This window comes from Pecten maximus, chromosome 4 (genome assembly GCF_902652985.1).
Source record: "Pecten maximus chromosome 4, xPecMax1.1, whole genome shotgun sequence".
Lineage (NCBI taxonomy): Eukaryota > Metazoa > Mollusca > Bivalvia > Pectinida > Pectinidae > Pecten > Pecten maximus.
This window is the reverse complement of record NC_047018.1, coordinates 37561272-37584148: the sequence shown is the minus strand read 5'-3', so window position 1 is coordinate 37584148 and position 22877 is coordinate 37561272. Positions and strand designations below refer to the sequence as shown.

General features: G+C 37.3%; 1 protein-coding gene across 3 annotated transcripts in view; it reads left to right on the top strand.

Annotated features, from left to right (window-relative positions):
* LOC117326006 (dystrobrevin beta-like) overlaps window positions 1-22877 on the top strand; it is a 141490-nt gene that overhangs the window by 84472 nt on the left and 34141 nt on the right. For 2 of the 3 annotated variants that reach the window (XM_033882561.1, XM_033882559.1), the window contains exons 7-12: window positions 1370-1478; window positions 1944-2110; window positions 2431-2558; window positions 3837-3872; window positions 14835-14936; window positions 16437-16533. In XM_033882561.1, the coding sequence (XP_033738452.1) occupies window positions 1370-1478; window positions 1944-2110; window positions 2431-2558; window positions 3837-3872; window positions 14835-14936; window positions 16437-16533 (639 nt within the window). The remainder of the gene's footprint in view (window positions 1-1369; window positions 1479-1943; window positions 2111-2430; window positions 2559-3836; window positions 3873-14834; window positions 14937-16436; window positions 16534-22877) is intronic. The other variant, XM_033882560.1, reaches the window with a different exon arrangement.

The window sequence follows — 22877 nt, the reverse complement described above, 5'->3', positions numbered from 1 at the left end:
TGACAGTTATATTCAGCAGTTAATGTAGAACATTAAAGCTACAAGTCCCAATATTACAGTTTTTAGGTTTAGCCTAGGTCCAGCAGGAAACGATGTTGTCTGGACAATATTGAACATTTCCTTCACAGGATGATTATAACACAATCACACGCTTTGGTGCCTAGCACCTAGCACCAATTACTTTCTCTTTAATTGATTTCTTTTATAGAGTTATGGCCCCTTTTGTGGCAAACTATTCTTTGAATAATACCAATTCTATAGAGACACCTAGAGTAGAACTCTCATCAGTTTTATGTGGTTTCTTTGAAACTGCAGTTTAAATCTCCATCATGTTGTGCACTCACAACACTATTGATTTTTCAGGAGTTGCTTCCCTTTTTGTTCTCTATTTCATGTGAATGCTTAGATAATTTATCATTAAACTGTTGACTTGATTGCTTTGAGCATTTTAATGTTTGAACAGTTTTGTCAGATTGTCTTTTGATGATAATGTTACAAGGTGCAGAGAGCATACACATTGCTTGTCACAGTAAGGCATAAAATCACACCCATGGTATAGATATATATTTAATAACACCAATTAATAATACACAGGTACAGAAATATATCTAATTAACACCAATAAATGATAAAAATATTAAAAGCATCCTAAAGATGGACTCTTGATTGAACAGAAATTACATACAAAATATAGAGTCAGAATACAATAGTTTCTTTAGGAAGCAATTAATTGTCTATTCAGTTTAAATTTGAAAGATAAAAAACAGAAGCTCAGATCTTTTGAAGGTTAGTATTACGTATGTAACTTTTGGTGTTGTGTATAAAAAATATAGAGCAGCCTATTCTTGTTTTTAATCAATAATAATTACTCTCTGTCAGAGATGAAGCATCACTAAAACAGTTCGTGGACAGTAAATCTCCATTATCAGTACTTTTTAAAAGGAAATAGGTGTGAATAGTACTGGTTTGGACTTCAGAAGTAGGGTAATTGTTTCATTGTGTGTGTGTATGTGGGGGAGGGGAGGGGGGGGGGGGGGGGGGGGGTTAATGACATCTTTCGGTACAGGATATCTATCCCATCCAATCAAAGACTTAATACATTAATACATAATTATGTACAGGAAATTTGTCTTAAGATGTTGACACATAATTATGTACAGGAAATTTGTCTTAAGATGTTGACACATAATTATGTACAGAAACTTTTCTTCAAGATATTGACACATCATCATATACAGGAAATTTTCCTCAAGATGCTGACACATAATGATGTACAGGAATTTGTTCTCCACGAGATGGCGCCACATCATTATGTTTCAAATGATCCACCAGAGGTCGCCATTACATATGCACTATTTTTCCCCAACAGAGGTCACCGGTGAATGTGAATGACTTTCTGAATGTGATGATGTCGGACCCAGGACCTCAGTGCCTCATGTGGTTACCTATACTCAACAGGATGGCTCAGGTGGAAAATGGTAGGGAACAATGTTTAATGTCCTTCATAAGGTCATCTAGGTCTGGACTCAATTCTCTCAATATTTTTCATTTTGATGAAATTTTACTCAAATAGATATACAAGTAAAATAAAATAGGGAATATTCCTATTCACCACCAGGCTGCAGGGTCACACATGCTATGACTTGTAATACTCATCAATATTCCCTAACTTAACTTTCTTAGCTTAAAATTTTCCGCTGTAATTTTAGTATTATAGAATTTTAAAAAGGTTCTTTATTCCAATAATACTTTTCTAAGGAAAATTTTCAGTTAAAGAATTTCCTTAACTTAAGAAACTTTGATGAGGCCAGTTCCAGAATTTAGATCAAGTTTGATCACATAGAAAATTATGTGTAATATATTTGGATTGAATGGCACATGCTACATTGGAGTAAACAGTACAGCTATGCCAGGGGAGATAACTCTCACTGTCATTGTTCCAGTGTTCCATCCAGTGCAGTGTGAGGGCTGTCACCGAGAGTCCTTTATGGGGTTCCGTTACAAGTGTCAGCGTTGCTATAACTACCAGTTGTGCCAAGACTGCTTCTGGAGGGGCCGGACCTCTGGGAACCACAGCAACGACCATGATATGAAAGAGTACACGTCCTATGTATGTTAACATGTACATTTATCTATTAACGAGAGACAGAGAGAGAGAGCAAACAGAACGAACAATCTTTATAAACAGGCTTCTTATAACGTAATGTATAAAGGGGAATTACAGAACTGTATATCTTTGTATCTATATATCGGCACTTGTGCTGTATTTTACATTTCATACATATCTTAGAATTATTTTCAATATAATTATTAGTTTTCTTTTCTTCAGTCAATGTTTCATTTCTTTTGTTAAGTGATATTTTCACTTTGTAATTTCATAAATAAACTATTTATTCTCACAGACATGTTTGTATGTTTTTGTCATTCTAGAAATCCGCAGCAAAGCAGATAGGCCACAATCTGAAGAAGTCTATAAAATGTGTGCCCACAAAGGCAAATCAGAAGATCCCTCATTTCCCCGACACTCCGGAGAAAACGATGGATCTCTCCTACATTGTGTAAGTCTCTCACACTCTGCTTTTTATACCACGGCCATTTGAAGGAGGTAATATATAGCGTTACCACACGCCCTGTCCCTTCCAGTTCCGTCCCGTCCCGAATCATTCAAAATATCTTCGGAACTCTTAAACAGATCTGGTTCATATCTACACCATTATAGTATCATAATACCAAATTCTATACTGATCACATGTTGGTGGTCATTGGTCAAGGTTAAAAGGTCAATTGTCACCTTTGATTCCTTCTGCACAGGATAATTTTTTTTCATGGGACTGTGCGGCTACTTTTATATCTTAGAGACATATTTTATTTTTGTGTCATCAGAGTGATACTGAACCAGTTTGTATTTCATTTCTAAACCACCGTGTTAATCTGATATGTTCATCTGATAAATTGAATACTGAAAATATGTGACATTATCAGACTTATAGCTCAAGCTTGATGTATTATTTCTAGCTTCATGTACTGCATTTAAAATCTCCCCAAACTTATTCTTTAAACAGCTATAGACTATTCGATTTTTGTTTGATATATACACAATATCTTTTTGCTTCTCGAAAAATCATTACTTTTTGTGACTTATGATAATTTCATATAAATGTGTTTATGAAGCTATTTTTGCACCTCGATGCATATGATATAGAATAATTTATATATTTTGTTTTTAGCCTATTTTACTACACTATCTCATTTATATACTGCACATCCAACATATACCATGTCAATGTGTGACCTGATATGCTGGCTATGTTAGTGTAATGTTTGTTAATAAAATCACATATTGTTTTTTGTGGAAATATTATCGTTTTATATAGATATATCTATGAAACCTTATATACCTGTTATTTGTTTGAAATGTATTTCTTTGCAATTAAGTTTTAAGTTTTTATTTTCCTGGTTTAATAATTGAATTAATATCTCAAAAGAACCATTTATGGAAACAACAGAATACCATTAAAAATTCTGATAACCTTGCTAGTTACAACAGAGTTTAGAACACTAAATGATATGATTTGTATATTTTGCTTATAGCTAATTTTCACTATCTCAATTATATACTGCACATCCAACATACCAGGTCATTGTGTGACCCACATGTATTCTATATAGCTATCTATATATTTTGTGCTACGTACTTAAACTCACATCAAATCACATATAAATTATGCCTGCCAAATAGTATCACACACACCAAATATATCATGTTTCTGTATTTTTATTATCAATGATTTTTGTGTATGTTTTTCTTTATTTTGAGTTTTTCCCTATTTTTACAGAAAGCTTCCTTTTGAGGATGTAATGCGCCTCCTGAAGTATGTTAGGTTCTGCTTGCTCTGCTGCTTGTAAATGTTGTTTGTGTACTTGTATGTTGTAGCCTAGGTCTAGGGACGCGTCGTCATAGCCGTCAATAGTAACATTAACGTATGGCCAGGGGTGTGCTGTATAGCTCGTATACTGTAATATACTCTATCTTATAATTCTACTATATCATTTAATGTTGTCACTCCCAGGAACTAGATGACCATTGTTTATCTATCTTTTTTAAAAGACCAGTGTTTATCTGTGGTATGTAGGAGACCAGTGTTTATCTGTGGTATGTAGGAGGCCAGTGTTTATCTGTGGTATGTAGGAGACCTGTGTTTATCTGTGGTATGTAGAGACCAGTGTTTATCTGTGGTATGTAGGAGACCAGTGTTTATCTGTGGTATGTAGGAGACCAGTGTTTATCTGTGGTATGTAGAGACCAGTGTTTATCTGTGGTATGTAGAGACCAGTGTTTATCTGTGGTATGTAGGAGACCAGTGTTTATCTGTGGTATGTAAAGACCAGTGTTTATCTGTGGTATGTAGGAGACCAGTGTTTATCTGTGGTATGTAGGAGACCAGTGTTTGTCTGTGGTATGTAGGAGACCAGTGTTTATCTGTGGTATGTAGGAGACCAGTGTTTATCTGTGGTATGTAGGAGACCAGTGTTTATCTGTGGTATGTAGAGACCAGTGTTTATCTGTGGTATGTAGGAGACCAGTGTTTATCTGTGGTATGTAGGAGACCAGTGTTTATCTGTGGTATGTAGGAGACCAGTGTTTATCTGTGGTATGTAGAGACCAGTGTTTATCTGTGGTATGTAGAGACCAGTGTTTATCTGTGGTATGTAGGAGACCAGTGTTTATCTGTGGTATGTAGAGACCAGTGTTTATCTGTGGTATGTAGAGACCAGTGTTTATCTGTGGTATGTAGAGACCAGTGTTTATCTGTGGTATGTAGGAGACCAGTGTTTATCTGTGGTATGTAGGAGACCAGTGTTTATCTGTGGTATGTAGGAGACCAGTGTTTATCTGTGGTATGTAGAGACCAGTGTTTATCTGTGGTATGTAGAGACCAGTGTTTATCTGTGGTATGTAGAGACCAGTGTTTATCTGTGGTATGTAGGAGACCAGTGTTTATCTGTGGTATGTAGGAGACCAGTGTTTATCTGTGGTATGTAGAGACCAGTGTTTATCTGTGGTATGTAGGAGACCAGTGTTTATCTGTGGTATGTAGGAGACCAGTGTTTATCTGTGGTATGTAGGAGACCAGTGTTTATCTGTGGTATGTAGGAGACCAGTGTTTATCTGTGGTATGTAGGAGACCAGTGTTTATCTGTGGTATGTAGAGACCAGTGTTTATCTGTGGTATGTAGGAGACCAGTGTTTATCTGTGGTATGTAGGAGACCAGTGTTTATCTGTGGTATGTAGGAGACCAGTGTTTATCTGTGGTATGTAGGAGACCAGTGTTTATCTGTGGTATGTAGGAGACCAGTGTTTATCTGTGGTATGTAGGAGACCAGTGTTTATCTGTGGTATGTAGGAGACCAGTGTTTATCTGTGGTATGTAGGAGACCAGTGTTTATCTGTGGTATGTAGGAGACCAGTGTTTATCTGTGGGATGTAGGAGACCAGTGTTTATCTGTGGTATGTAGGAGACCAGTGTTTATCTGTGGTATGTAGGAGACCAGTGTTTATCTGTGGTATGTAGGAGACCAGTGTTTATCTGTGGTATGTAGGAGACCAGTGTTTATCTGTGGTATGTAGAGACCAGTGTTTATCTGTGGTATGTAGGAGACCAGTGTTTATCTATGGTAGGTAGGAGACCAGTGTTTATCTGTGGTATGTAGAGACCAGTGTTTATCTGTGGTATGTAGAGACCAGTGTTTATCTGTGGTATGTAGAGACCAGTGTTTATCTGTGGTAGGTAGAGACCAGTATTATCTGTGGTATGTAGGAGACCAGTATTTATCTGTGGTATGTAGAGACCAGTATTTATCTATGGTATGTAGGAGACCAGTGTTTATCTGTGGTATGTAGAGACCAGTGTTTATCTGTGGTATGTAGGAGACCAGTATTTATCTGTGGTATGTAGGAGACCAGTGTTTATCTGTGGTAGGTAGAGACCAGTATTTATCTGTGGTATGTAGGAGACCAGTGTTTATTTGTGGTATGTAGGAGACCAGTGTTTATTTGTGGTAGGTAGAGACCAGTATTTATCTGTGGTATGTAGGAGACCAGTGTTTATCTGTGGTATGTAGAGACCAGTATTTATCTGTGGTATGTTGGAGACCAGTGTTTATCTGTGGTATATAGGAGACCAGTGTTTATCTGTGGTATGTAGAGACCAGTGTTTATCTGTGGTATGTAGGAGACCAGTGTTTATCTGTGGTATATAGGAGACCAGTGTTTATCTGTGGTATGTAGGGAACCAGTGTTTATCTGTGGTATGTAGAGACCAGTGTTTATCTGTGGTATGTAGAGACCAGTGTTTATCTGTGGTATGTAGAGACCAGTGTTTATCTGTGGTATGTAGGAGACGAGTGTTTATCTGTGGAGGAGACGAGTGTTTATCTGTCCTTTGTAGGAGACTATTGTTTTTCTGTCATGTGTAGACAACGCTGTTTATCTGTGGTATGTAGAGACCAGTGTTTATCTGTGGTATGTAGAGACCAGTGTTTATCTGTGGAGGAGACGAGTGTTTATCTGTCCTTTGTAGGAGACTATTGTTTTTCTGTCATGTGTAGACAACGCTGTTTATCTGTGGTATGTAGAGACCAGTGTTTATCTGTGGTAGGTAGGAGACCAGTGTTTATCTGTGGTATGTAGGAGACCAGTGTTTATCTGTGGTATGTAGAGACCAGTGTTTATCTGTGGTATGTAGGAGACCAGTGTTTATCTGTGGTATGTAGAGACCAGTGTTTATCTGTGGTATGTAGAGACCAGTGTTTATCTGTGGTATGTAGGAGACCAGTGTTTATCTGTGGTATGTAGAGACCAGTGTTTATCTGTGGTATGTAGAGACCAGTGTTTATCTGTGGTATTTAGAGACCAGTGTTTATCTGTGGTATGTAGGAGACCAGTGTTTATCTGTGGTATGTAGAGACCAGTGTTTATCTGTGGTATGTAGGAGACCAGTGTTTATCAGTGGTATGTAGAGACCAGTGTTTATCTGTGGTATGTAGAGACCAGCGTTTATCTGTGGTATGTAGAGACGAGTGTTTATCTGTGGTATGTAGAGACGAGTGTTTATCTGTGGTATGTAGAGACGAGTGTTTATCTGTGGTATGTAGGAGACCAGTGTTTATCTGTGGTATATGTAGGAGACCAGTGTTTATCTGTGGTATGTAGAGACCAGTGTTTATCTGTGGTATGTAGAGACCAGTGTTTATCTGTGGTATGTAGGAGACCATTGTTTGTCTGTGGTATGTAGAGACCAGTGTTTATCTGTGGTATGTAGAGACCAGTGTTTATCTGTGGTATGTAGGAGACCAGTGGTTATCTGTGGTATGTAGAGACCAGCGTTTATCTGTGGTATGTAGAGACCAGTGTTTATCTGTGGTATGTAGGAGACCAGTGTTTATCTGTGGTATGTAGAGACCAGTGTTTATCTGTGGTATGTAGAGACCAGTGTTATCTGTGTATGTCAGTGTTTATCTGTGGTATGTAGAGACCAGTGTTTATCTGTGGTATGTAGGAGACCAGTGTTTATCTGTCCTGTGTTAGAGACCAGTGTTTATCTGTGGTATGTAGGAGACCATTGTTTGTCTGTGGTATGTAGAGACCAGTGTTTATCTGTGGTATGTAGAGACCAGTGTTTATCTGTGGTATGTAGGAGATCAATGTTTATCTGTGGTATGTAGAGACCAGTGTTTATCTGTGGTATGTAGAGACCAGTGTTTATCTGTGGTATGTAGGAGATCAGTGTTTATCTGTGGTATGTAGAGACCAGTGTTTATCTGTGGTATGTAGAGACCAGTATTTATCTGTGGTATGTAGAGACCAGTGTTTATCTGTGGTATGTAGAGACCAGTGTTTATCTGTGGTATGTAGGAGACCAGTGTTTATCTGTGGTATGTAGGAGACCAGTGTTTATCTGTGGTATGTAGGAGACCAGTGTTTATCTGTGGTATGTAGAGACCAGTGTTTATCTGTGGTATGTAGAGACCAGTGTTTATCTGTGATATGTAGGAGACTATTGTTTTTCTGTCGTATGTAGAAAACACTGTTTATCTGTGGTAGGTAGCTAGGAGACCATTGTTTGTCTGTCCTGTGTTTGAGACCTGACATTTTATATTACCTGAAGTAGAACTGGTAGTGATGCCTATAATGGCTCTGATAGATTGTGTGATGTATGTTTAAATTAGAAATGTTTAATCATTTTCCTGAATTGTTAAAATGTTCATAACAGATGTTATTTAATATCTATGCTTTAAAGTATATTAATACACAAAATTATTTATCATAACAAATTACATGCATATTGAAATTGTCTCTTTTACACCATTGTTGACCTAAAAACCTTGTTTATACCTCTGATGCTATGTATATATCCTTAACAATGTACCTGATCATAATCATGATGTAACACATATAGTTTCATTTCAATATTGAAATAACAGAGAGGATTTGATTCCCTGGATAATATTGTACATGTTGTGGATTGTATTTATTTTATTTTGGAGATAAGTGTTGGAAACCTCACTATTGATAGCTGTGATAGCACATCATCAGTGATAGCTGCTCTTCCCAATGATATCTAGCCTTGAGGGTTGGGGACTATATGTACCTGACTCTCAGCCTCCCTAACACAGACAAGTCCATAGATTAATTATACAGGACCTGTCCGCGTCTATTTTCGGTTGAGGTTTGACCATGAACTGGTAGTTATGGAATTGAATAGGTATCTATCTATATATATAGACTATAGGTAAAGATCAGGAAGTCCCTTGGGCAGGAGAAAATGATTTGTTCTGTGGTGCGTTTCCTCAGTGATCAATAACATTAAGTTACTGAAATCTCATGGCTTCATTTTGGGAATTCGTTATTACAAGTTTTGGTGAGGAATTGAATTTCTGGTATCAATTGTGATCTTGTACATATTCTATTGTGAAAGAGTTTTTTTCCCTCCTTTAATTCCTTTTCCGCACCAAATCATTTCAATATTCATATCCCTGGGTTACTGCTCGGAGGCTGGATATCTCATTTGCATACAGATTGAATATTAAGGTGCACTTAAATTTACAGAACAAGTTGTGTAAAACAAAATTCATCGGTTAATTAAAATGTGGAACAAATCATTAATCATTAAGAATGATAAAATCAGATATTGAGTATGCATGTGTATCATGATAAAAATAAGAAAATAGTTTTATATTTACATAAATGACATATACCATAGGGAACCAGAGCATGGCCTGTTATGTTGTTACATCAATGTACTAACACTACATGTATGAAATTAATCCTTCTTGATCCAAATTTGAAATCTAATGTTTTAACTTATTAATGAACATTCAAACACCTTGTTTGTCATGGCAAATGACATTTTCAGAAAAGGATAATGTAAATGTTTTCTTCTGTGGTGGTCTCCTGTTACATGTATTTGAGGAATTTAAGTGTCATACTAAATGAAATTGATCCCGTTGAGTTCATAGTCACATGAATGCCATTTCTTAGAAATAGTCCCCAGTCCCCTACCAGTTTTCCGTACTTTTCTCAGCATGCTTCAAGGTATGTTGGTGAAATTTGGTATGCAACTTCAGTACATATATAAGTAAGTACAGATGAAGTTCGAGTTTCCGGGTTTTTGGGTCAAGGTCAAGGTCACTTACTATTTTTAGTGGGGACTGGTAGGTGACATGTATTGCTTTAGCAATACCCAGCTTGCTCGTTTCTATTGTTTGTGTAAATACGTGTATACATATTTGAAGCTTATAATGTTAAAAATGTCCAAAATATTGATAGATTGAATGATTTATAATTAAAATGAGGCTTCTGAATGTTCTGATAAAACACCTGTAATGTTATGTACCCCGGTAATGAACAAATTTAGGATGGTATATGACAAGGTAAACCGACATTATTTATTATAAAAAACCTGTAAGGTGACCCTAAGTAGATTATACTATTGGCTTTCTATGATAAAAATCAATGACATGTAAGTGTTTGTTAGGATAAGTATCTACAGTTAGTGTTAAAGTGTATATATATATATTGGTCATGTAGTAATAACGACAGTACAGACAAGTAAATTGTCGAATTTCCAAGGCAATCTGCCCTTTTATCAAGACACAAGTAAATTACAAACAGTCACATATAGACATAGAACATGGAACAGTTACACAGGTTTAGAAGATATATATATATAGCGATTCATTGTTATGTGACACACAGGCCACATAATAATAGCTGGCAGGTCTCCATGGTAACTAGAGTTTCCGATATTGTACCAGACAAAACATCTTAATCCTGGCGTATTTGGTTTTGAAATTGTTATTTCCGTATCATGCATGAAGTCTAAATTCCTTAGCATGTGCAAGGGTTGATATCTTGTCGGTGAATATTGAGCAGGGAGTATGTAGTGCCTGGAGGATGTGAGAGTTACTCTCGGACACATCATTATATACTGGTAGACACAGGAGGTTACATGGCTTACTGTGATTATTTCTCTTCATAATGGAGATACATATGATCACCATCTCCAAATACAGATGTCAAAATGCACAAATAGTCAGAAAGAATTTGTTCTTGTGTTCATATCAGATTCCTGTGCCCACATACGATGATGATAACCGTCTCTATATACAGATGTCAAAATGCAAAAATTGTCTGATAGAATTTATTCTTGTGTTCATATCAGGTATAATTTCCTGTGCCCATATACGATGCTGATAGTATGCAGGAGAGCTTATTTATTACAGGAAACTTTCAAGCTGCAGATCTGTCCATCATTTTAATGAGTTATATAATTCCTTAATGGTTTCCTTTGTCTCTGCTAACCTAACTTTCTCGTGTTCACTTTAATGTGTTATATAGGAGACTTGTACTGTTTTTTATCTTTCACAGAGATACATTAAGGATACCTGTACCATTCTTTATCTTTCACCGAGATACATTAAGGATACTTGTACCATTCTTTATCTTTCACAGAGATACATTAAGGATACTTGTACCATTCTTTACCTTTCACAGAGATACATTAAGGATACTTGTACCATTCTTTATCTTTCACAGAGATACATTAAGGATAATTGTACCATTCGTAACCTTTCACAGAGATACATTAAGGATACTTGTACCATTCTTTATCTTTCACAGAGAAACATTAAGGATACTTGTACCATTCTTTATCTTTCACAGAGATACATTAAGGACACTTGTACCATTCTTTATCTTTCACAGAGAAACATTAAGGATACTTGTACCATTCTTTATCTTTCACCAAGATACATTAAGGATACTTGTACCATTCTTTATCTTTCACAGAGATACATTAAGGACACTTGTACCATTCTTTATCTTTCACCAAGATACATTAAGGATACTTGTACCATTCTTTATCTTTCACAGAAATACATTAAGGATACCTGTACCATTCTTTACCTTTCACAGAGATACATTAAGGATACTTGTACCATTCTTTACCTTTAACAGAGATACATTAAGGATACCTGTACCATTCTTTATCTTTCACAGAGATACATTAAGGATACCTGTACCATTCTTCACCTCTCATAGATAGATACATTAAGGGAATTTTTACCATTCTTTCTTCATATATAGATATAATATTAAGGAAACTTGCACTATTCTCTGCCTTGCACAGAGATATATCAAGAAGGCTTGTACCATTCCTTACCCTTCAAAGGGATATATTAAGGAGACTTATACCATTCTTTGCCTCTCATTGATACATTAAGGAAACTGTTCTTTACCTGTATCGAGCTTTCACAGATATACATGAAGGAAACTTGCACCGTTCTCTGCCTTTCACAGAGATATATCAAGAAGGCTTGTACCATTTATTACCTTTCACAGAGATATATTAAGGAGACTTGTACTATATTTTGCCTCTCATCAAAACATTAAGGAAACTTTTACTGTTCTTTGCCTCTTATCGAAACATTAAGGAAACTTATACTATATATTTTGCCTCTCATCAAAACATTAAGGAAACTTGTACTGTTCTTTGCTTCTTATCAAAACATTAAGGAAACTTGTACTGTTCTTTGCCTCTCATCAAAACATTAAAGAAACTTGTACTGTTCTTTGCCTCTCATCAAAACATTAAGGAAATTGTTGTGCTGTTCTTTGCCTCTCTTCGAAACATTAAGGAAACTTGTACTGTTCTTTGCCTCTCATAGAAACATTAAGGAAACTTGTGCTGTCCTTTGCCTCTCATAGAAACATTAAGGAAACTTGTACTGTTCTTTGCCTCTCATTGAAACATTTAGGAAACTTTTACTGTTCTTTGCCTCTCATAGAAACATTAAGGAAACTTGTGCTGTCCTTTGCCTCTCATAGAAACATTAAGGAAACTTTTACTGTCCTTTGCGTCTCATGGAAACATTAAGGATACTTGTGCTGCTCTTTGCCTCTCATCGAAACATTAAGGAAACTTGTGCTGCTCTTTGCCTCTCATCGAAACATTAAGGAAACTTGTACTGTCCTTTGCCTCTCATCGAAACATTAAGGAAATTTGTACTGTTCTTTGCCTCTCATCAAAACATTAAGGAAACTTAAACTGTTTTTTGCCTGTCATACTTTTCCACTGCATAATTGTATGTTGCCATGTAACACTGGTTGAAATGGCCAATTGATTTTTGGTGTGGCATGGTATTTGTTGTCATCTTTTTCTATTGAAGACTATTTGTTTAGAATTATTGAAAGAATTTCCATTTAGATTTGGTATGTATTTATATATGTCCCTGGAGCTAAAGGATTTTGTTAACTTGATGGTATGGCCCCTTATAAGGAAAAGGTGGAGCAAAACATTGGGATACGATACATGGCATTGTTATTCAAGAAGATTTGAAGGGATGATAAGAATTCCTGTCCATCTTGTTAATGTGACAGAACTTGTTTGGGCTGTATGTGTCACTCCATAAATCTTGTGACCGAACTTATATATGCTGTGTGCACATACCATATATCTTATTTTGACAGATCTAGTGTTGGGCTGTGTTACATACCATACATCTTGTTGTGACAGAACTTGTGGGGTATTCATCTTTCTGTGACAGAACTTGTGAGGTAGTCGTCTTTCTGTGACAGAACTTGTGGGGTAGCCGTCTTTCTGTGACAGAACTTGTGGGGTAGTCATCTTTCTGCAACAGAACTTGTGGGGTAGTCATCTTTCTGCAACAGAACTTGTGGGGTAGTCATCTTTCTGTGACAGAACACGTGGGGTAGGGTCATGCTCTGCGCATCTTGTTATGACAGAACTTGTGTGGTTGTAGATTATGATAGCTGTGTTACACTCAACTCTCTTGTGATGTAGAATGGTATATATAAGATGTATGAGGTTCATTTCCCTATCCTCCTAAGTAATCAATAGTGTTCCTTTATCTATTTAGAATTACTAGGCTACAAAACATCACTCATGGATTATGCTATAGCTGGATAAGTTTTGTTAGAATTAATTCTTCAGCACAGAATGCTAATTTACCCGAGAGAGACTGGGGAAACTTTAGAAAATAATTGATCTAGCCCCTCCTGAGTAGTGATTATCACCTCTGTCTGTGGGTTATTTATTGTTGTATGGGTTCATTGTTTCCTCCCTGTACACATTATCATCACCGGCTCCCTTATCTAAATTAGTATGTAGTATATGGTAGAACCCCAAGTATTTTGTGTGCTATATATCTCTTATCTTTAAAAGAGTGTTTGAAAGGGTTAAAACAACTCCGGGTCAATAGAGTGTTTGAAAGGGTTAAAACAAGTGTGGGTCAATAAAGTGTTTGAAAGGGTTAAAACAACTCTGGGCCAATAGAGTGTTTGAAAGGGTTAAAACAACTGTGGGTCAATAGAGTGTTTGAAAGGGTTAAAACAACTGTGGGTCAATAGAGTGTTTGAAAGGGTTAAAACAACTCCGGGTCAATAGAGTGTTTGAAAGGGTTAAAACAACTCCGGGTCAATAGAGTGTTTGAAAGGGTTAAAACAACTGTGGGTCAATAGAGTGTTTGAAAGGGTTAAAACAACTCCGGGTCAATAGAGTGTTTGAAAGGGTTAAAACAACTCCGGGTCAATAGAGTGTTTGAAAGGGTTAAAACAACTGTGGGTCAATAGAGTGTTTGAAAGGGTTAAAACAACTCTGGGCCAATAGAGTGTTTGAAAGGGTTAAAACAACTCTGGGTCAATAGAGTGTTTGAAAGGGTTGAGTAATGGCATATGAATGAAATTTGCAATCAGTAAATGATGTTCTATAAAGAAAACTTTATCATAAGTTGTGGTATGTCTGCAATCAGTAAATGAAGTTTATAAAGAAAGCTTTATTATAAGTTATGGTTTGTGTGACTTGACCTTACCATGGCGACACACAGCATGATCTCTTCCATTGATCACGTCTTCGTGGCTGTTCCCCATACGAGGCCATTGATCGCTCACCTCAGTGTATAGAAACAAGATTTAGGCTGAAGCAGGTGCATCTGTGTGCCCTCAAACCCTTTTTGCAACACTTTTAATCAATTGATTTATTTAGCTTTTGCAAGATTGATATTAAATCAGATTGCTTGGTTTACCTATGTAGCCTCCTGTGGTTTCCTCAGATAATCATCTCCACTTGCTCTGTAGCAACCAATGGGACACAGCATTCAACCTGGAAACATTTAGGGCCTGAAATCTGGCAATATTGTGAGAGATTGATTAAGTTGAATATTTTGTATGCTTTAACATGTGGAGTATAAGAGACAAGTGTTACACATGTATTGAAATGCCTCCCGCTCACACGAGGTGATATATTTGTTACAGACCTCCTACGCCACAGCCTCCTAGGAATGGGTTCCACCAGGAGCTTCCACTGACCCAGTCATCAGAGGTGTCGTCTGTCGATAGTGGTATTAGTCCTCGCAGGTAAGGATGATTCACTTACATGTCGTACAGTTCTCCCTAAATTACTGTCGCTCTGGGCTTCTAGCTATGATTCCTGTTGTCATGGCAGTGTCGAGAGATACAAGTGTATGACTTAGACACTTTAGTGGATATATGACCAGTTTGGTTTGGTGTGAAGACGATGATATCTAATTACTGAGAAATCCCCTACCAGAACCAGGGAACTATTATTAAATATTTCATCCTCTCCACTGTTTCTTTCCAAGCTCTATCTCCTGGACTGCTTGTGACCAGAACTTCATTCATTTAATTGGCACACCACTATCTTGCTGAGGCAATGACATATACATTTACCAAAGTAGGTCACTTTGACCTACATTTTGACATTTGACCTACATCAAAGAAAAAGTTTGTCCAGACTCCATATACTACTTGACAACCAAGGTAAGACAGTGTGTCAAGTATCTAACCTACATTTTCAAATTTGTACATTCCCTCAATATAACTTCACATTGGGTGAGGGAATGTAATGCCAAAAATGTTTGGTTTTCATTGAAGTGAACATACGTTCATTAATAGGATGACTGGCCTGTTAACTATACCAAATGTCCAGGTAAAAACTGTAGATATGAAGTAACAAGTTAATAACCTATACAGATGTGTAAGATTTTACGATAGAGGACACATTCATGTATGCGGAAAAACACTTTCTGTTGAAAGAATGAGCTTTGCAATTAAAAATGAATCAATGCTAATAATTCTATATGTCATGACTCATGTCTGGAACTGGTGTTCTTGTACTGACTTGTATCTGTTTGATAACATTGTACTGGTGTGGCAGATTGTGTTATAAGGTTGTACAATAGCCTTTATAGTGTTTGATAGTGTGATCATTTCTAAGTACCTTAGGAGAAATTGTGACAAATCATGTACTGACATTCTGAAAGTTGTATCATTTGAGAAATTGTTGACCGGACCTGGTGATCAATCATAACATCACATGACCACAGTACTGCTGTTCATCAACTGATGATTCCAGGATCTCAAAGCTTTAGCTTTCATGGGTTTAAGTTGGCTTTCATAGCTTCATGATCTCTGATAGTCTGGTGTTCATAGCTACATGACCCCAAGGTCTGGTGTTCATAGCTTCATGACCCCAAGGTCTGGTGTTCATAGCTACATGACCCCAAGGTCTGGTGTTCATAGCTTCATGACCCTAAGGTCTGGTGTTCATAGCTTCATGACCCCTAAGGTCTGGTGTTCATAGTTTCATGACCCTAAGGTCTGGTGTTCATAGTTTCATGACCCTAAGGTCTGGTGTTCATAGCTTCATGACCCCAAAGGTCTGATGTTCATAACCCCATGACCTCAAGCCTGGTTTTCATAGCTTTGACTCGACAAAGCCTGAGTTGATATGAAGAGGTATCTCAAAGACACAGCTATGATTATATAACCGATAAGTAAGATTTTACCAAACAGGTGTGTTGATACAGGTGTTCACTTGAGTATCTTGTGTTGTAGCCCCAGCAAAGCCAACGTGGACACGACGAGAATAGATGACGAGCATCGTCTCATCGCCAGGTATGCTGCGCGCCTGGCCGCTGATGTCACTAATGCAGTAAGTATAGCCTAGTGAGCAACTTTAATTTTTTACCTTTCGGCCAAATGGCTGATTGGGTATTGTCTTTATGTTTTGTCCGTCCTTCTGTCCATGATTCTTTGTCAATGCAACATTACATTACATACTTGAATTTCATATTGGCCGAGAAGTATTTCTTCTATTGCATGACTTTTTTGGGGTTGATGTTCTTGTTAGTCGAAATTTTCGTTTAATTTTTTAGTGTATAGTTCCTCCTGAGTAAAGAGTCATCTAATAACAAATAAATAGCTTTTAGTGTTCTAGGGCTGACTGGAGTGGTAGGCTTCCCTCTACCCTATTTATCCTACAATAAGCCCAAGGGCCCTAACATTTAACCTCTGTCTTCATGTCAAAGTCAGATATAGTGGGCTTATTACAGGAAAAGGAAATTACAATTGTTGGTAATTCTACAGAACAGCAATGGATGTCGGTGGGCTTATTATTATTACCTTGTGACAAAGTCGAGGAGGGATAAAAGCATTCTGTTTGTTCATGTGTTTGTTTATATGTTCATTTACTGTCATCACTCAACCTACTTCATTTTAAAATGGATTTTGGTCATTAAATTTCATATATTTGTCGAGTTTGTGAATACCTTGAACAAGTTTGTGTTTCAGGGTGCCAAGGTCAAAGTCAAGGTCACAGTTACTATTTACAGAAAATCTTTGTAATCACTCTTGTGGCTGCAATGTTAAAATGGATTTTGATAAATTTTGTTTATTAGTTAGATAATTGTGAATACCTCAAAAGTTTTTACTTCAGGGTGTCAAGGTCAAGGTCAAAGTCAGTTACTATTTATAAAAAATCTTAAATAGGTTTTGATCTTCAAACTTCAAACACCTCAAATGAGTTCACGTTGGCATGTGAGGAGATTTGTGTTGTTTGTGATGCCTTGTTAGGTAAGACTTGATTGCCAGATAGATATGTTACGTGTCATACATATTATGACTGACTAGGGTGTATCTCCATGACAGCCATCTAATAGCTTGTAAAATGATAGTGGTAGAATGTCTGGGTAGGATTCCAGACTTCCTAGTGATATATACAATATTTCTGATCAGGCTGGATTCTCTTTTTCCATATAAACATGAATTTTTGGTATAGACAATTTGAGATGGTTGTCATGGATGAAGGACAGCTGTTGCCATGGTAATGACTCTGGAGACTGACGTGTGGTATAGGGTGTGACAACTGTTACAGGGCGTGAGGCCAGAAAAGCTGTCATGATGACAGCAGCAATTGACATTATATTACATCAGTCCTCCAGATGTTGTGTCAATCGAGGAGAGCAGAAATTGAGATTAGATTGCCTCCCCCCTCGTTTTGTGTATCCACATAGCACCGGGCATTAGCATACGACTGATTAATTCTTAGTTTATTACTTCAGTTTGAGAGCAAGAAAATCCAATAATGCCTATCTAGAGGTGTCAATATCTTGTACCTACAGAGATCGGGCTGTCATCTACCCCATCACATTTTATCCTGTGTGTCAGACCACTGGCAGGGTCAATAATACCATACTTATTTTTAGTATCAAAAATATTTTATTAGATTTACAAGAGTCCAATTCCCATAATCATTGCTTAGTTTAGATAGAAAAGGACACTGATTAACAGGTTATTATATTCAGCAAGTCATAATGTTAACATCACATGTAATGTCGGGTAAGAGAGTCACATGTAATGTCAGGTGAGAGAGTGTCATCTATTATTGTTTTGTGTGTTAGTTACAGGTGAGAGAGTGTCATCTATTGTTTTGTGTGTTAGTTACAGGTGAGAGAGTGTCATCTATTGTTTTGTGTGTTAGTTACAGGTGAGAGAGTGTCATCTATTGTTTTGTGTGTTAGTTACAGGTGAGAGAGTGTCGTCTATTGTTTTGTGTGTTAGTTACAGGTGAGAGAGTGTCATCTTTTGTTTTGTGTGTTAGTTACAGGTGAGAGAGTGTCGTCTATTGTTTTGTGTGTTAGTTACAGGTGAGAGAGTGTCGTCTATTGTTTTGTGTGTTAGTTACAGGTGAGAGAGTGTCATCTTTTGTTTTGTGTGTTAGTTACAGGTGAGAGAGTATCATCTATTGTTTTGTGTGTTAGTTACAGGTGAGAGAGTGTCATCTATTGTTTTGTGTGTTACTAACAGGTAAGAGAGTGTCATCTATTGTTTTGTGTGTTAGTTACAGGTGAGAGAGTGTCATCTATTGTTTTGTGTGTTAGTTACAGGTGAGAGAGTGTCATCTATTGTTTTGTGTGTTAGTAACAGGTGATGACACAGGTGAGAGAGTGTCATCTATTGTTTTGTGTGTTAGTTACAGGTGAGAGAGTGTCATCTATTGTTCTGTGTATTTGTTACAGGTGAGAGTACCAACCATTGTTCTGTGTGTAAGTTACAGGTAGGCGAGTACTTGCCATTTTTGTGTGTATAAGTTACAGGTAGGCGAGAACTAGCCATTGTTCTGTGTGTAAGTTACAGGTAGGCGAGTACTAGCCATTGTTCTGTGTGTTAGTTACAGGTGAGAGTGCCAGCCATTGTTCTGTGTGTAAGTTACAGGTGAGAGTGCCAGCCATTGTTCTGTGTGTTAGCTACAGGTGAGAGTGCCAGCCATTGTTCTGTGTGTTAGTTACAGGTGAGAGTGCCAGCTATTGTTCTGTGTGTTAGTTACAGGTGAGAGTGCCAGCTATTGTTCTGTGTGTTAGTTACAGGTGAGAGTGCCAGCTATTGTTCTGTGTGTTAGTTACAGGTGAGAGTGCCAGCTATTGTTCTGTGTGTTAGTTACAGGTGAGAGTGCCAGCCATTGTTTTACATCAGTGACTGACAGCCAGATCTGTGCTGTTCGGATCAATAAGCTTTTGCCAGACCTGTTACTGTGGAGAAAAAACCTCAGTTGATGAATCATGGCGGTTTGTTCACAGTACTTCTGACATGTGGTTTGTCTAACAGGTTTTAAATCTTTATATTGTTCCCATGGGACAGGCTATGGCCTGGCAGAATCCTACTCTTTTTGTATCTCTGGCTCTTATCAGCTGTAAGTAACACATCGTATTCAGGAAAAGATACCAAATCAACATCAAAATTTACACGATTTTAAGTGTGTGGCCAGATTTTAAATTTACTGTTGAAATGAAATGAGATTTTACATAAAAATCCCTGTTGAAGATAAATCTCGGATCAAATACAAATGGAATATGTTTTTATTGCTTTAGTGATCCTTGCTGTCTTGTTCGTTGGGAAGGGCTGCTGCAGTTGTTGGTTATGGTTGTCTTGCTTGTAAGCCTGACAGAAATTGTTGCTATAATTATACAATTACTGTGCATCAACCTGCCGATGGCTAGCCATTCTCTCTGTGACAGCTGTATCACATTACATTAAGTCCTGGTGACTCATGACATGCCACAAACAGCACTATCAGAACACCATCATTGTTAGGTATTGAAATACACAATGTTCTTTGATGCTAATACCTTCATCAACTCACCATTTTTACATGTTCATCAAATTTCCACCGGAATTCGCTTCCTGTCACGAGGATAAAACTGAAAAATTTATGAGATCAGAAGCAGTTTAATTGACATGTATTAGAATAAATAAAATCTTTGATGTCAGGAAAAAAGTCGAGTAATGAAATCAGAATGCCATGATTCCGACATTCTCTAATACTAACCTGTCAGCAACAAGTTTGACTGAAACAGTGAATATCGGTCTTTTGTAAATTGATTCAGAAGTTGTGTGCTTGTTAGCATGTTTACCAGCATCAAACAATTTAAACATGTTTTCTTATCACTCAGTCATTGTGTCTGTCTCCGGCATAACATTTTCAATTTTTGGAACTGTTTCAGCCAAAATGGACACACAAAAACAACTAATGAAACACTGTCTGCAAACACAAAGATGTATAACTTATCAAAGTTGTTGGGAGATTTGTAGGGCTTTTTGCAGAAATTTGTAGTTTTTTGTCAGGATTTGTAGGGAATTGTCGATTTTTGTCAAGATTTGTAAGGATTTGTAGATTTTTGTCGACATTTCTAAAATTTTGTAGAGACTTGTCAAGATTTGTAGGGATTTGTAGAGAATTGTAGATTTTTTGTAAAGATTTTTAGAGAATTGTGTATTTGTTGTCAAGATTTGTAGATGTTTGTTGACATTTCTAAAGTTTTGCAGAGACATGTCACGATTTGTAGGGATTGGAATATATATGTCAAGAAAAGTTTGGGAGGCAGCTTAAGTCCAAACCTTTTTTTTTAAATGTCCATTTTTCCTTCTGACCACTTGCTTTCAATGCCAAACTAATCTTGAGCAGTATATATAGTTGTCATGGTAACCATTGTGTAAAAGACGTTTTGACATTTGTCAGCTGTGCTGGGTGTTTTTCCCCCGGTTAATAGTTCGTGAGACGTTTTTACGCCCTCCACTCCATCATCATCACCTCACCCAAATATAGCAAGATGTCTGCTGCTCTTTCTCATTAAAAGATTAATCAATAATTCTGTGGTATGATTACCTGTCATTTCTCAAAGTAATTTGTTATAAAATGAAAACAAAAGCAGCGGAAATTACTCGGCCATCCATTCACATGCTGTTAGCTTTGAAGGCATTTACGAAGAGGAGACAAGCAGAGACAAGATAGATGTATTTCTCTCGCTGCTGAAACGAATTTGATAGTTTTTAACCATATGCATTGTGTCGCTTGTGGTCTGGGGATGGATGACAATTGTGGCTGGACTGATGGATATTTGTGACTCAATTAATAATTAAAAGAAGGGTATTGTTACTATGATTATAGATCAATACAAAATACCTCGTTACATACCCATGTCGACCTTACCGGCCTCACTAATATGTATTCATGTAAAACATGGGACAAGCCACGACTGTCCTTGTTTCTACAGCCAGTTTCCATGAATATATGGGAACCCTATATATGTATAACTCAATAAGTAGATAATTATGCATGTTTGGGGTGAAAATCAGAGTGTTTGGCTACACGCAGGCAGACGACAATTGTCACAAGAGATTACAGAAGGGGATGAGTCAGTTGTGTCTCTTGTCCAATCAAATGATTTAATGAGGAGATCTGTCCAATCAAATGATTTAATGAGGAGATCTGTCCAATCAAATGATGTATTGGGTCGGTTGGGGTGATATGTCCCCCATCAACCATTCATCTTACCTATGTCGGTCACTACTGTGACAAATATTTCATGAGACAGTGTTTTAGGTTAGAAATAACTCCATTGTACCCTGGTAATATCAGTTTCAAATCCTGTGGTTGCTATATATTGCTGCTAATCTAAATAGCCTCCAAATTGCAATATTTATAGTGTTTATTTCCAACCTCCTTTTCATTTTGTTAATCTTGAATCCTTCTTAAATAAGGTTTTGTGGATAAGGCTTAAACTGGCTACCGTTCTACAATTACATTCTTGTGGATGAGGTTAACTTACCCTCCTCCTGTTACTACAGTCTTGTGGATGAAGTTAACTTACCCTCCTCCTGTTACTACAGTCTTGTGGATGAGGTTAACTTACCATCCTCCTGTTACTACAGTCTTGTGGATGAGGTTAACTTACCATCCTCCTGTTACTACAGTCTTGTGGATGAAGTTAACTTACCCTCCTCCTGTTACTACAGTCTTGTGGATGAGGTTAACTTACCATCCTCCTGTTACTACAGTCTTGTGGATGAGGTTAACTTACCATCCTCCTGTTACTACAGTCTTGTGGATGAGGTTAACTTACCATCCTCCTGTTACTACAGTCTTGTGGATGAGGTTAACTTACCATCCTCCTGTTACTACAGTCTTGTGGATGAAGTTAACTTACCATCCTCCTGTTACTACAGTCTTGTGGATGAGGTTAACTTACCCTCCTCCTGTTACTACAGTCTTGTGGATGAGGTTAACTTACCATCCTCCTGTTACTACAGTCTTGTTGATGAGGTTAACTTACCATCCTCCTGTTACTACAGTCTTGTGGATGAGGTTAACTTACCCTCCTCCTGTTACTACAGTCTTGTGGATGAGGTTAACTTACCATCCTCCTGTTACTACAGTCTTGTGGATGAGGTTAACTTACCCTCCTCCTGTTACTACAGTCTTGTGGATGAGGTTAACTTACCATCCTCCTGTTACTACAGTCTTGTGGATGAGGTTAACTTACCATCCTCCTGTTACTACAGTCTTGTGGATGAAGTTAACTTACCATCCTCCTGTTACTACAGTCTTGTGGATGAGGTTAACTTACCATCCTCCTGTTACTACAGTCTTGTGGATGAGGTTAACTTACCATACTTCTGTTACTACAGTCTTGTGGATGAGGTTAACTTACCATCCTTCTA